Source organism: Lonchura striata, chromosome 11 (assembly GCF_046129695.1).
Source record: "Lonchura striata isolate bLonStr1 chromosome 11, bLonStr1.mat, whole genome shotgun sequence".
Lineage (NCBI taxonomy): Eukaryota > Metazoa > Chordata > Aves > Passeriformes > Estrildidae > Lonchura > Lonchura striata.
Window position 1 is genome coordinate 12,741,594 of NC_134613.1, and position 13,368 is coordinate 12,754,961.

Genomic DNA, 13,368 nt, shown 5'->3' on the forward strand with positions numbered 1-13,368 from the left:
TACATTCCTGTACTTTGCACTGGAGATACTTTTCTTCCCAAGAAAGCTTCATTTGCACAGCCTACTTAGGAAGGAGAAAATTTATTTCCTCAGGGAATCTGCCCCCTCCTACCTGAGTATTTTGCTTTCACAGCAGCGCCCACTCAGGCAGTGAGAGGTCAGGGCTGAGCTCTCTTGACACTGTGCAACACACCTGAATCTCTTACCAACCCACCACAAGTACTCACCAGGCACTAAAGCATGGGCTTTATGAACCCTCATTCCATCAACAGACAGACGGGGAGGCTGGGAAAAGGGAGAGCAAAAACTGCCTTTGAGTTAAATAAAACCATGTATTAGACCCACAGCTGAAAAAATACTGGGGATAAGGCTAAGTTCATTCAAGTGACTTTAATTACAAGATGATTGTTAAACCAATTTAAGCTGAGAAAACACTTTCTAAAAGTCCACATTTAAGTAAGACTTTAAAGGAGCAATTTACAAAAGACGACAGTGTAAAAAATTACTCCTTTTCATCTTTGTAATCCACAAAAAGCCTCATTTTTGGAAGCTAAAGTGGACCACTGACTTAGTAAAGGCTTAGTCAGCATCAAACTCAAGAAAGTGATTAAGACATTTTCACTCTTAGGACTATAGTAAAAATAAAAATAGCCAATATTTCCATTAAACTGATATAAAAGTAAACACATTACCAGTGAAATGATGCTGTTTCCATATGCCAAATTTGTTATTATTTTAGAGGTATCTGTGAAAGTACAGCATGTTACATCCATATAGAATGAGTCTCTTCCTAAAGAGCTGGCTTCTTCCTGAGAAGGTAACCAATGGAGAGCAGGTGACCTTATGTAAGGAACCAGTCTCCCAGCAGACGTCTAAACTAAGAGGATTACAGGGTCAAAATTCCAGCAGCTGGGGACTTTATCTGCACATTAAAGAGACGCAGAAACTCTCAGATAACTATTTAAGTGTATTTAAAAAAAGTTTCTCAGGCACTCAGATTTCCAGGATGAATTTTTTCACTTTTGCTTACTCGCAGTCTCCACTGCAGTCAGCTGCTCAGCAGAATATATTAATTAACACACGCAGAGCTCTGTGCTCTGCAGCCAGAATGCTCCCGGGCCTTCCAGCCAGAAGTGAAGGCAGAGCATTGTGGCAAACAACTATCCTAGTTAAAGATGACAAAAGCAAGATGTCCAGGTTGAAAGCTCTAACTCAAAGAGCCAGGGAATGCCACAAGCAAAGCGCTCACTGTGAGGCACTTTCTCCCTTCTGTTTTAGAAAACAAGCCAAATTCAGTTTGGCAGGAGAGAGATGGGGACCAATCCCTCTTCAATAACTAGCAGCTACTTTATTTCAGCTTGTGTAACACAAATCCACATCATAAACTTTGCACAGCATCACTCAATGCTTTTGTTTATAGGGGAGCTCAGCTACTTCTGCTTTCTCAACTTCAAGTCACATTCAGGGTCTGTGGACTGTGTGAGAAATCAGCCAAAAGAGAAGCACAGGTAACACATGAATGCTCTCTCATCAGTGAGAAAAACTGCACATGGTATTTCATCTCTGAAAGAGTGGAAAAGTTCAGTTATTTCTTCTACTGATTTACAGCTGGTATTGTATGGTCAAATAAGGTGTTTAAAAGTGTAAACACAGCAACGGTTCTGTCCAGAACATTCTCCTCCAGTGACGTCCCAGCTAAATACCACCATTTATAAAACCTACCAGAAACAAGAAGAAAGGCACCATAAGTTACATGAGATTCTGAGACACAATTGTCAAGTTGCATTTTTTGCACTGATTCATTTCACCTTTTAAAGGAAACTTTCAGCTCTGCTGGCAGAAATGTCAGATTTGTTGAAGTAAGTGCTTTTACTCTGACATTTACATCACTAGCACATGAGTATTATTATTGTTTTTATTATTATTATTGTTATTACTGCTCTGGCAAGATGCAGATATTTATTCTGGACTTCAATGCATGAAAAATAAATATCTTATGTGATCAGTTAACTGTGAAGTTCATGCAGTTAAAATTATTTACTCAAACAGGGCAAGAAATATTTTTAGTCAGCAAACTATACCAGCATAGTAATGTACTGTCCAGTAAGGAATATCCAGGGGAGAAACAGAGTTGTACTGCACCACTGTATGTTCTTAGCAAGCTCTATCATCATACCCTTGTCAGGCAAACTTATTTAAGCATTCCACAGAGATTAGCAAGGCTTCTCCCAATGAACTCACTAAGTTAATGACCAATTCACTTGGTAACTGGCTACTACAGTTCTCAAAACTGAAATGCAGTGTGCAAAATTAAAATCAGCACTGTGATGATCCCTGGTGCAACATTTGCTGCAATGAGACACAACTCTTAAGAGTCAAAGGAAGTCAAAAAAACTTTATTCACAGCAGAAACGCAGACTTAGGAATTTTCCTTTATCAAAATATGCCCCTTATGGTTACTTACATCTGTGCTCTAACAGAACTGTACAATATATATAAACATATATATAGAAAAAACAACAAAAAAAATCAACTGCTGCGCTTCCTTAATATTAATCATCATCTTCTTCCTCTTCATCACTGATCACGTATTTCTTAGGCTTCTTACTTGCTTTGTCATCATCATCTGCTTTTCTTTTTCCAGAAGGTTCACCTTCCTAAAGGCAAAAAAAGGACAAAAGTAAACCACCATATTTCCAGCTAAAGAAAAAAAAAACACAGAACAACAACAAAAATACCTCAAAGTCATTCTTGTAAGAAAAGCAGAATTACTAGTTCCAGTTTTCCATTCTGTGCTACTGTGAAGCAGGGCTGGTTCTGTGCCAGTCTTTACCCTCAGCACTGAGTGGCTGCTCCCAGTGCCAGACCAGGAGGGTCCAGGAAGCTGCAGCTCCACCCCTTGCTGGCCCTGCTCTGCCTGAGCATGGCATGCAGAGTCTCTCTGCATTATCTGCATTTACAGCATGTGAGGAACACTCTCAGCAGGTTTCATGAGCTGGAGAACTTGCACTGAGTTCTCCAGCACACTGACACATTCCCTTCAGGCAGCCTCTGCAGTTTTGCTAAGTCTTCAGACTATTTATACCTGAATGGCCTGAATCAGAGCTACTGAAGCAAAGAAGGAATTCAGGAAATGTGCAGGTATTTTGCTCATCAGAAAGACAAAACTAAACTAACTGCTCTCTGGCATAAAGGAAAAAAAATTAGGAGGACTCACTGGAACTCAGACCAGTTAACAGTCCAAGAAATGTAACAGTTTATAGTTTATGAGGCTTCAAAGAGCTGGTCAAATGAACTCAAATCACTGAGTTAATTACCTGCTTACAAGCAATACCATAAAGACTTTTATAGGGTTGATCTACAGTTTTTAGGTCATGGAGTCAACAGGTTGATTTTTGCTCCATGTATATTTCCTCTAGTTCAGTTTGAATCATCCTTCCAAACAACATTTTAAATCACGAGTTGTTCATGCAAAACTCATCAATAATGACAGGAGGAACAAGTGGTAACTCAACTATTGTTGAAAAAGAAGTGTATCTTTAAAAATACTCTCAGGCCGAAGTAACCTCATCCCTTTTCCCATCTGTTGGTTCTGGAAGTATGGGTTTGGCTTTTTATTTATTTTTTTTAAAAGCAACTTGCTTTGATTTTAAGGAGGAAAAATTGAGTTCTAGAACTTTAGTGTTTCAGAACTCCAAGAAATAATTATTTATCCAGAAGTGTGTGATTCTATATGAACGTGTTAAGTACGTACCGGGAGAATCGCAGTTACGAAGGAATTTTAAGCATGGAAAACAGAAATTAACAGGGGTGGGAATCTCAATGATAGCTTCTTCCTCAGAACAAACATTCTCTTGTAATCTAGCTGGGCTATTGTTCAGTGAGTCATCTTCCTGTTCAGCAGAATATCCCCAATAACTGCAGCAACAGTGAAACTACTTGCTGTGTGGTGATAAAGTATATTATTAATAACAGACTGACATTTGCAGTAACGGTAACAAATTGTTATCAGCACAAAGATTTGTGCTGCACTGCTGACTGACAGCAGGTAAAAGCAAGTGAGTGTACAAGGCAGCCAGAGTTCCACATGTGTGGGTATGCACTGAACACCACACTCCCCCTGCAGGGACTGAACACAGGAATTCGAGCACCACTGGGGCTTTCTGTGACACTGCAGCACCACTCCAAGGCCCCAGAGGAGCATTACCTTCCAGTCACTCTTTAAAATGGAGGCTGGGCTCCTCAAGCAGCAGAGAAATGCTGCTGATTAGACCTTTTCTTCTGAGAGAATGGAACTGAGGAGTCCTCACATTGCTGTGTCATGAACTAACATCGAGTAAGAGTCTTAAAAATCAACAATTCAATTTCTACTAACAAATGCTCACGGGGCTTACAAAATTACAGTTTTGTCTACATGGCTCACTATGGCTGTTATATTCTCTGATATATTAAATTTTTCTGATATATAATAAAAAGCCAGGAATCTATGTCTTTGGGAGACAAAATTAATTTTTACTTATTCCACTTCACATTACAATGCCTGTTAGTGCAAATAACTCAGCTGACTCTGTAAGAGCACCAAGAACCTGCAACCAGCACACAGAAAACACCTAAGGGGCTGGGGAGTGAGGCCTCCCAGGGACTTTACAGGAAACACACTACAGAAATGAAAATGAGAGCAGCCTGCTCCCTTGTATAACACTGCAGTGCTGTATCAGCAGTGACAGACTTGAACTGAACCTCAAATTCAATGTTCACAAAGACTCATTTAATAAGACCCAGCAGTAATAGATTACAAACCAATAAAACACCATTTTAGATCAGGAAACAGCACTACTGCTGTAGCTAACAGTTAATTTGATCAGGGCCCAGTGTTTCAGATGATCCTGGGGTGATGGAAAATGTATGGTTAGCAATGGAAAACAAGTCTTTTTAACTCAGTATTTTAACTCTTCTACTTAAAAAGAGCAGAAATACTATGTGAAAATGCTTCCACTATTTCCATAATAAACAGGAGAGGACCACGTAACTTAGGTAACACTGCACTAGGATTCCAATATTAAGTCTTCTTACTCCTTGCATAATTTTGGTAAATTCATTTTACATAACTCTGCATAATTTTTTCCATCTTTAAATCAGCAATAGCAATAGTGTCCTCCTTTGGGAATTAGAATTACTCAGGTCTGTGAACTAATGCAGTGCATAAGAAATTGGTGATTAATTACCAAGGAAAGCATGCCAAGTCAAGTAACACATTCATCATGGCATAAATGAAACCACAGAAGTCCCAAGTTTAAACACTAGATTTAGTGAAAGAAATGTTCCTCATTAAAAATGAGCAGCTTAAGAAAAAAGTCCTTCTCTTACCTCATCACTATTAAGTTTCTTTGCCTTGAGTAGTCTTTGTGTTTTATCTTCATCTGAGCCTTCGTCACTGTCAGAAGAGTAGATTCTAGCCCGTTCCTCTGCACATTCCGGAAAAAAATAAAAAGCCAAATATGTTTATCTGAAACTGGTGAGGAAGAGAGAATATTAAAAATGTCTTATATTTAGTGCCACAAAATGTTTGCAGAACCTAAGTCCAGAGTAAACAAAATAAACCTACATGAACTGAATTAACACCTCTTCACGTATCAAATGAACTGGCAAAGTCCTATCTTACCACGGCTCTCCTGAGCAATTACCCTGTCTGAATCACGCTTAATGACACGCTGTTAAGGTTTATGATTACCTCTGATGCCACCTTTGTATCTGTTTTTGATAGCTGCCAGGCTGATGGCATCATCCCCCTCGTCCTCCTCGTCGTAGCGGTCGGGCTCCAGGTAACTGGCGCTCAGCCCGCGCTGGTGCTGCTTCTCCCGCATCCGCCGCTGCTGCGACTCCCGGCGGATGGACGCCCTCAGCCTCTCCTCTTCTTTCTGGCCAAACAGATAAGCAGTGTACTGAGGGATTAAAAACCCCCAAACCACCTCAAGAGCACTACTACTGTAGCTTTTTACACAGCAGTGTAAAGGCTGCAAATATTCTCCTTGTTTTGTCATCTGCCAGGTTAAGCAAGCCACACCCATGGCTTGGGACTCTTGCTTAAAACGCCAAAACATTAGTTTTTCATAAATCATAGAATATTCAAAAATGTCCAGCACAGTTGTGATAATGAAGATTAAACCAGCAGACTGGAGAGTTCCATGCCACAATACCTTGATCATTTCTGTACGCTGAGACTCTGGATCACGGCCTGCCATTGGCAAAATACGAATTTTCTGGGTCTTTGAACATCTGTCTGCCAGAGACAGAGTCATCTTCCTGTGAGTGGCACTGTCTGTAGAGTGTGGCCTGGTAAAAAATTGCTAGGAGTTAAAAACTTCTTTATGGAACACATCCATTTTCAAAAGCCAATGGTAGGGCCAGCATACTTGAAAATCCAGAGATTTATCTGCACAAAAGTAAAAGCATCAACCCTTTTTAAAAAAGTATTTCAGTGCACTGTGAGACTGGAGACAGCAAGACTTCTCTCAGTAAAATCAGCAGTCAAGCCATTAACAGTTGGACTCAAAGATCTCTAAGGCCTTTTTTTACCCTTAATGAGACTAGAATCCTACAATCTTTGACCCTTATCAACATCCTCCCTATCAACATCAACCTTAAACATACATCCTCCTCACAGTTCACATCAATATCTCAAGAAGCAGTTGCCATCTTGATAGCAACTGTACCTCAGACAGAAGATTAATTTCAGGGAACAGTAATAGTTTTTCTGACTCAAATCAGGATTGCATGTAAAAATGCAAATTAAAACATGTATACAAAAAACCTATATGTAGCCTACACAATGCATGAAATGGAACATTTACATTCCCAGCTTGGACACCTAATGTAGGACAAGTCTTACTGAAAAACTGAGTCTGGAAAATAGCACATTCTTACTAACCAGTGAAGCTCTGAAGCTTTAAAAACTGGTATATCTAATCTTTATATACCAGTTACAACACTTAATTGCAAAAACAGTATCAACATTTGATATAGAACAGCAGTTTACCTGAAGGTTAACTTGGTCTTGAACACAGCCTGTCCTTGCAGGCCTGTCCCTTGTCTGATGAACAAGTGATTGTGATCTCCTTGTAGCGGCGCCTTGTACACGTCAAAGACCTCATTGCCCAAGTGAAGGGACATGCTTAAAAGAGATTCCCACATCAGTTACTCAATAAAACCACTGCAGTCTATTTTTTTGCCTCATTTCTAAATGAAGGAAACCTTTATGTTTCCTTTTTATATCTAGCCAATAATTACATTTCAATCTAAACTAGGCAGAGCATAAACCTTTCAAAGCACTGAGACTAAAATAATTTGTACTGTGCAGAACTATGTCAAAGTTTGCCGACCTTCCAATTTTGCATGTTACTGCGAGAACAACTGCATTACTTCAGTAACAAAGAGTGCAAACTAACCTTCCATCTGACCATTTAACTATCCGTGCGTTGCTTTCTCTGATCTCATTCCCTTCCTCATCTCGTCGCATCCGCCATCGTATTGTGTTTTCTACCTGTAGGGGGAAAAGAACAAAACAGTTTTTCTAGCTCATAAGGAATACTGTGTTAAAAGACTCTATACAGGTCAAGAATTGCAGTTAGAAAGCCTTGATAATTTGTGTCATAATGCAAAGAAATAAAGGTGAAAAGTATTGCTTTTATAGGCGAAATGCAGCTGTCAAGCTTTTTAAAAATCTATGACTAAAATAGATCAACTTTCCTCAGTGCCCACACTTTAATAATATGAAAACTCAAAACACCATTCCAAAAGGTGTGAAATAGACTTGGAAGGAAAGTGCCTAGGTGAGTGTAAAAGACAAAAGAAAAATTAATACTGTACCTTGAGTTTTAACCTAGTTCTACCTTCTTCATCAAGCATCTCCTCATCTTCAAATTCATCTTCATAATACTGGGGATCAAAAGGTCTGCAACAAATTTTACAACACATTCTTTATTCTTCTAAGAAAATTAGTGCAGATTATTGCAGAGTTGTGCAAGTTAAGAAGTGCTTGAGAGTTTTAGATTATTCCCTGCCCACAACAGCAAGCACTGCAGTGTGGGACAGCCCTTTCTGCAGTCAGGAAATTCAATGCACTAATTCCCAGCCTGGGGACCCGGCCCAAGTGTTCTCTCTACCATCAGCTACAGGCTAACATTCACACTCTGAATGTTCCAGCTGAACAAAACAAGCCTGCCTCAGAAAATTCTGTTTCCTTATGTCAGCATGATGAGGAGGGGGGAACCCTTTCCCTAACCTGCTTCCTAATAGCTCCAAGGCTGCTCAAGGGAAAAGTGATGGACTCTGCTACTGTAAATTCTGTTTTCAGTCCTGTCTGACCTCCAGAGATCACCAGGAGTTCTCTCACTGGTAGCAGCCACTACCCAGATTTGGAACAGTTCTCCCCTGAAAGAGCCCCAGCCCAGGAGAGTGACTGAGCTAAGGTGTGACCCCAACAAGGCTGCGCTGCCAGCTAAAACTGCATCTTGGGAACAAAGCAGGAAAGCTGCTCAGCAGGACACTCAGACTCAACAGCCTTGTGCTGCAGGTGCTGAAGGAGGCCTTTAGGGCCAAACCTAACATCACAAACAACTCTTATTTAATAATTTATTTTGCTGCTCCTTAGGCATTCAAGTAAATGTCTTCAGTTTTGGTTAGGAAAACAGGCAACCAGCCTCTTCATAAATAGTAGATTTAACATACACAAATAAAAAAGGCTTTGTTCTGAAATTCAGAATTATGTTTTTAATCACTGGGAAGTGCATAAGTGTCAGCGCATTCACCTTTCACATCTCTGAGAGCCTAAACTTATGCTTAAAATTCAACTGACAGCATGTACTTTCAATTAAATCACATTTCTGCCTGGTTTTTACAGACAGTAAGCTATTCAATCAAGCTGAAACCCACATTCATAATAAAATTACCTGATTAGAAAACAACCATTACTATTGACTAATCACAACCAAAAATATGCATCTTAATGTCAACAACTTTAAATAGGGTAAACACATACTACACTAAATTAATATAGGGAAACACTAAAAAACTTTATCAGTCCTGTATTTAATGTACAATTACCTGGGCTCCACACTGAGGAAGTTGGGCAGCTTCACAAAATACAAATCATTACCCAAGTCTGTGTTTACTTTTGGTATTTCTACCTCTATTCTGGTCTCTGGAATAGGCTCTTCTTCCTGCTGTTCTTGACTCAGTCCGTTCTCATCCTAGTGAAAAAAAAGAACAGGAGCATAAGTGAAAAACCCTATCTGGCTACTGCTGCTCCAATAATTCCATTTTGCTTAAAGAAAAGTCATTCATAGGCACAGAGAGATCAGGAAGATGTGGAGAAAAGAATTCAGGCAATTTAAATGAAAGGAATTCAATTCATTGAATGAGGAATTCAACACATTGTCATGTGGCACTTTAAATGACTTCAAGCACCAGTGCAAACTCAAGAGACCAAAGACAATAAAGAACAGCAAAGGAGCCAACAGAGTTTTCAGCTGAGCACTGGAGACTGGGGGACCCTTTCTACAGGATTAAAGAAGGTATTTTTATCTATTATCAATAAAAGATGAAAAATTATCATAAAACTAAAAATATTTCTCAAATAGTTGCAATAAGGTATCAAAGACAGCTATGGCTTTGTATTTTATTTGGTAGCAGTCAAACTATTCTTTATATTTTTTTAAAGTTCAAAAAGTGAAGCAGGGATGGGAGAAGGCAGATGAATCTGATATGTATAAAATCTTAATAATTCTTTCAGCTAGGACAAAATCATCTGTAATGCTACTTTAACGTCACTAGTCTTTTTTTTTTTTTTACTAGAATATTATCCAACTCAATTGGTCTTCTGCATTTCAGAGTGCAGAGTGCATGTTAATTATCTCAAAAGTCAAGTCCACTCACAATGGGCTGTCCTGGGGTTGGTGGCTTGTCTTCTCCATCACTCCCTGAGGAAATGTCATCGGCACCTCCAAACAGATCCATGACATCTGCATGCTCTTTAGCAGAAAAATTACAATTTTAAACCACACATATATATGCACACACAGCCCTAAAGCAAGATTTATTCATCAAATAAGGAAATCAAGTTAGAAAATGACAACAGAAGAGTATAAGATAATCCTTATTCAAGTAACTGAACAGAAGTAAAGAAATTTCATTATGCATTTTGGAGGTTTTACTTCTCAGAATATAAGCACCTCTTCCTCAGCCAGCTAAACCACCACAAAATATAGTACAGGTTCCCTGGGCTGCTCTGATTAAAGGAACCATTTTTCAGTATCTTTCAGTAAAAATGCATGAAAGAATATTTGCAGAAGAGAAAACTTGACAGAGCTATCTGGAGAGGACCAGCATGTGCATCCCACACAGAATTCCTGATGTCTGTTTGGTTATTTCCATGGCACCGTCCAGCAAACGCTACCAATTCTATCAAGCCCTGTAGCTGATGAATGGCAGGCTCAAGAGGAGGATTAAAGGACCCAAAACCCCACAAACCCCCCCAACATTTACCTTTCTGCCCTTCTGTGTCACTCTCCGCTTCCGAATCTGATGCAATTGGTTTCTTCCGCTTCATTCGCAGAACTTCATCCTCGCTATCGCTGCCCCTTGCAGACTCTATCAAGGAGCATAATTATTCTCAGCAAAATAGAAAATTTGATCCACAGATTAAAAAATTCCTATTAATAAGCTCTGAAAGTACTGCATCAAAAAAAATATGCAAAGATGACTATAGTTAAAAGCTATGAAATCAATGCTTTTACATTGAAGTTTCAATCTTTTCAGGCCAATGTGAATAAAACAACAGAGACCAAACCAGCAGCAAATCATTATTTCTGTATTCATTCCTACCAGATTTGTGCTCTTGCTCCTCCTCATCAGAGTGCTGGGCCCTTTCCTCATCATCAGAGTTCTGAATCTTCTCCTCCTCAGACCGCTGGGCCCTTTCATCATCATCTGAGTTCTGCATCTTCTCCTCATCTGAGGCCTGTGGCCTTTCCTCATCATCAGAGTTCTGCATTTTCTCCTCATCTGAGTTCTGGAGTCTTTCCTCATCATCAGACACCTGTGGCCTTTCATCTTCATCTGAGTTCTGCACCTTCTCCTCATCGTCAGAGTTCTGCTGTCTCTCCTCATCGTCAGAGTTCTGCTGCCTCTCCTCATCATCAGACTGGTCGCTTTTGTCCTCCTTGCCCCACTTCTCATCCTCTGAATGAGCTTTCTCAGAACCCTCTCCCTCGGAACGATGGCTGCCCTCCTCCGAGCCGTGCTCGCGCTCATCCTCGTCGTCGTCGTGCGCAGCCTCGGAGGCGCTGTGCTGCTCCCCGTCCGACTGCTCGTTGTCCTCGTGCTCCGAGTGCCCCGAGCCCTCCGAGTGGTTGTAGGATCTCTCAGAGTGGTTGTCGCTCCCTGAGTGATGGGATGCCCCTTCATCCTCGCTGTCATCTCCAAATAACTCCTTGTTGCTGGGTTTTACGGCCTCCCTGTCGTCATCCTGGTCGCTGTCACTGCCAGAAGCATTGCTCCCAGAGCCAGCGTTCTCCTGGTCGGAATCGGAATCAGAGCCAGAATCGGAATCTGCCAAACAAATATCAGCCTTTCAAGAGTCAGGATGCTGTGAGAGACAGTCAGAAGTTCCCTTCGTTTGCCCCACGACCGCTGCAAGGACCCTGCAGACCCTGACAGGACCTGTGGCGTGGCTGAGGTGATGTGGACACTTGCCAAGTGACTGTGAGCAGGGGTGCTCACTGTGCTCCTACAGAGCCCTGCGTTTGAGCAGGCTGTGACAAGCGGTGGCTTGTACCTGAACCTGTATGCCTGCACCTGCTTCACAGATCAATGGGTTCTACACAATGGCCCCTCAATCTTCCCCACCTTCTGGCCAGATGCCTCTCACTTTGGCTAAAGACTGCATAAACTGTGACTTTTTGGAAAGATTTTGGTGCACCCCATGGACGATGGCGAATCCATGTGGCTGGACCGTCGAGGATCTCGTCTTGACAGTGGGAGCTATATTCCCCTTTCCCTCTTTTTTCTCTATTCTTTATTTCCTTTTCTGTCCCCTCTGTCACATTTTCTGTTGGTACCAAAACAAAGGTGCATTTGTTGTGATTAAACTAATGGTCCCCTGCCTTTTTGCACTTTTGGAGTCCCTTATCAAACCATCACGACACCCTGCACAAGCAGATTGTGACAGATGTCCCTCTGAGCATGCACGTGAGATGATGTGCACTGCTTTAACAAAAACCCCGAAAACACAACCCAACTGCCAGAGAGAACCTACAGAGAACTGTCAGCAAGATCAACAGTCAGTGAGAATAGTAAAATAAAATGGCTGCTAATAAAAGCACAGCCAAAGAAAGGCACAATGAAAATGATCGAGGTGCCAAAGTTTCAAAGTAGAAGCTGTGATCTAAGATTCTAAAACTGTAGAACGAATAAAGAATTACACAAACGAAGGTAATAATTGAAACAGTGAGGGCTTAAATAATTAACTATATGGATGCAATTTATCAGATCCTAAAAATCCAAAATGTCAATTTCTATTTAATCCAAATCATCTACCCAGGGAAGTTTATGACAATGGAACTATTCCTCAGTGCCGAGGCTGGAAAATAAAAAAACACCTGCCTTAAAAAGTAATTTAAATGAACGCATGCAAGATTTTTAAAACGTCAGGGACCTAAAGCAGGTGTTCTACTGTTTCCAGGATTCGGCTGCAGCCGCACAACCTGCCCTGTTCCCTGCAGGTGCCGGACCCCGGCCGCGGCCCCGCGCCGCTCGCCCCACGCCCTCCCTCCCTCCCGCGCTCGGGGGCCGCGGCTGAGGCGAGGCGGGACAGGCGGCGCAGCCCGCGGCGGGGGCACCCGGGCGGAGGGAGGGAGAGCGAGAGAGAAAGAGAGAAAGAGAGAGAGAGAGAGAGAGAGAGAGAGAGAGAGAGAGAAAGAGAGACAGCGCGAGAACCGCCACACCTTTGTGCTCGGGCTCCGAGTCCGCGTCGCTGCCGAACAGATCCGCCATGTCGGCCATGGCGGCAGTGACGTCACACGGAGCGCCGCTCGCGCGGGCCGCCCGGCGGGGGCAGCTCCCAAAGGGGCGCCTCCCCTTAAAGGGGCCGCGCCCGCCGCCGCCAGGGGCCGGGGCCGGGGCCGGGGCCGGGGCCGGGGCCGGGGCCGGGGCCGGGGCCGGGGCCGGGGCCGGGGCCGGGGCCGGGGCCGGGGCCGGGGCGCTCCCCTCCCTGCCGGCGGCGCCGCTCCCGTGCTCTGATCGCCCGGCTGGGGCAGTCCCGGCCCCGCAGCGGCGCCCGGCCGCTCCCTCCCGGCTGCAGAAGGAAAGCTG

General features: G+C 42.4%; 1 protein-coding gene across 2 annotated transcripts; it reads right to left on the reverse strand.

The window, feature by feature from the left end:
• Positions 1-2,375: 2,375 nt before the first annotated feature.
• Positions 2,376-13,106, reverse strand: LEO1 (LEO1 component of Paf1/RNA polymerase II complex). 2 transcript variants are annotated; one of them, XM_077785897.1, is made up of 12 exons: positions 13,002-13,106; positions 10,882-11,607; positions 10,543-10,647; positions 9,934-10,028; positions 9,103-9,248; positions 7,867-7,951; positions 7,446-7,540; positions 7,037-7,171; positions 6,198-6,333; positions 5,732-5,918; positions 5,368-5,465; positions 2,376-2,653 (listed from the first exon to the last, which is right to left on the reverse strand). In XM_077785897.1, the coding sequence occupies exons 1-12, from the start codon at positions 13,057-13,059 to the stop codon at positions 2,585-2,587; spliced, it is 1,935 nt and encodes a 644-aa protein (XP_077642023.1). In that variant the 5' UTR covers positions 13,060-13,106; the 3' UTR covers positions 2,376-2,584. The 2 variants fall into 2 exon arrangements, with proteins under 2 accessions (XP_077642023.1, XP_021393120.1); XM_021537445.2 differs by having other exon boundaries at positions 2,376-2,657.
• Between the last annotated feature and the right edge of the window lie 262 nt (positions 13,107-13,368).

Coding starts and splice junctions, on each gene's coding strand:
- LEO1 (XM_021537445.2), bottom strand. CDS start 13,059: ATGGCCGACATGGCGGATCTGTTCGGCAGCGACGCGGACTCGGAGCCC. Junction 9,249..9,933: donor CAACCCCAGGACAGCCCATT/GTGAGTGGACTT, acceptor TTTTTTCACTAG/GATGAGAACGGACTGAGTCA. Junction 5,919..6,197: donor AGCGTACAGAAATGATCAAG/GTATTGTGGCAT, acceptor CTGTTTGGCCAG/AAAGAAGAGGAGAGGCTGAG.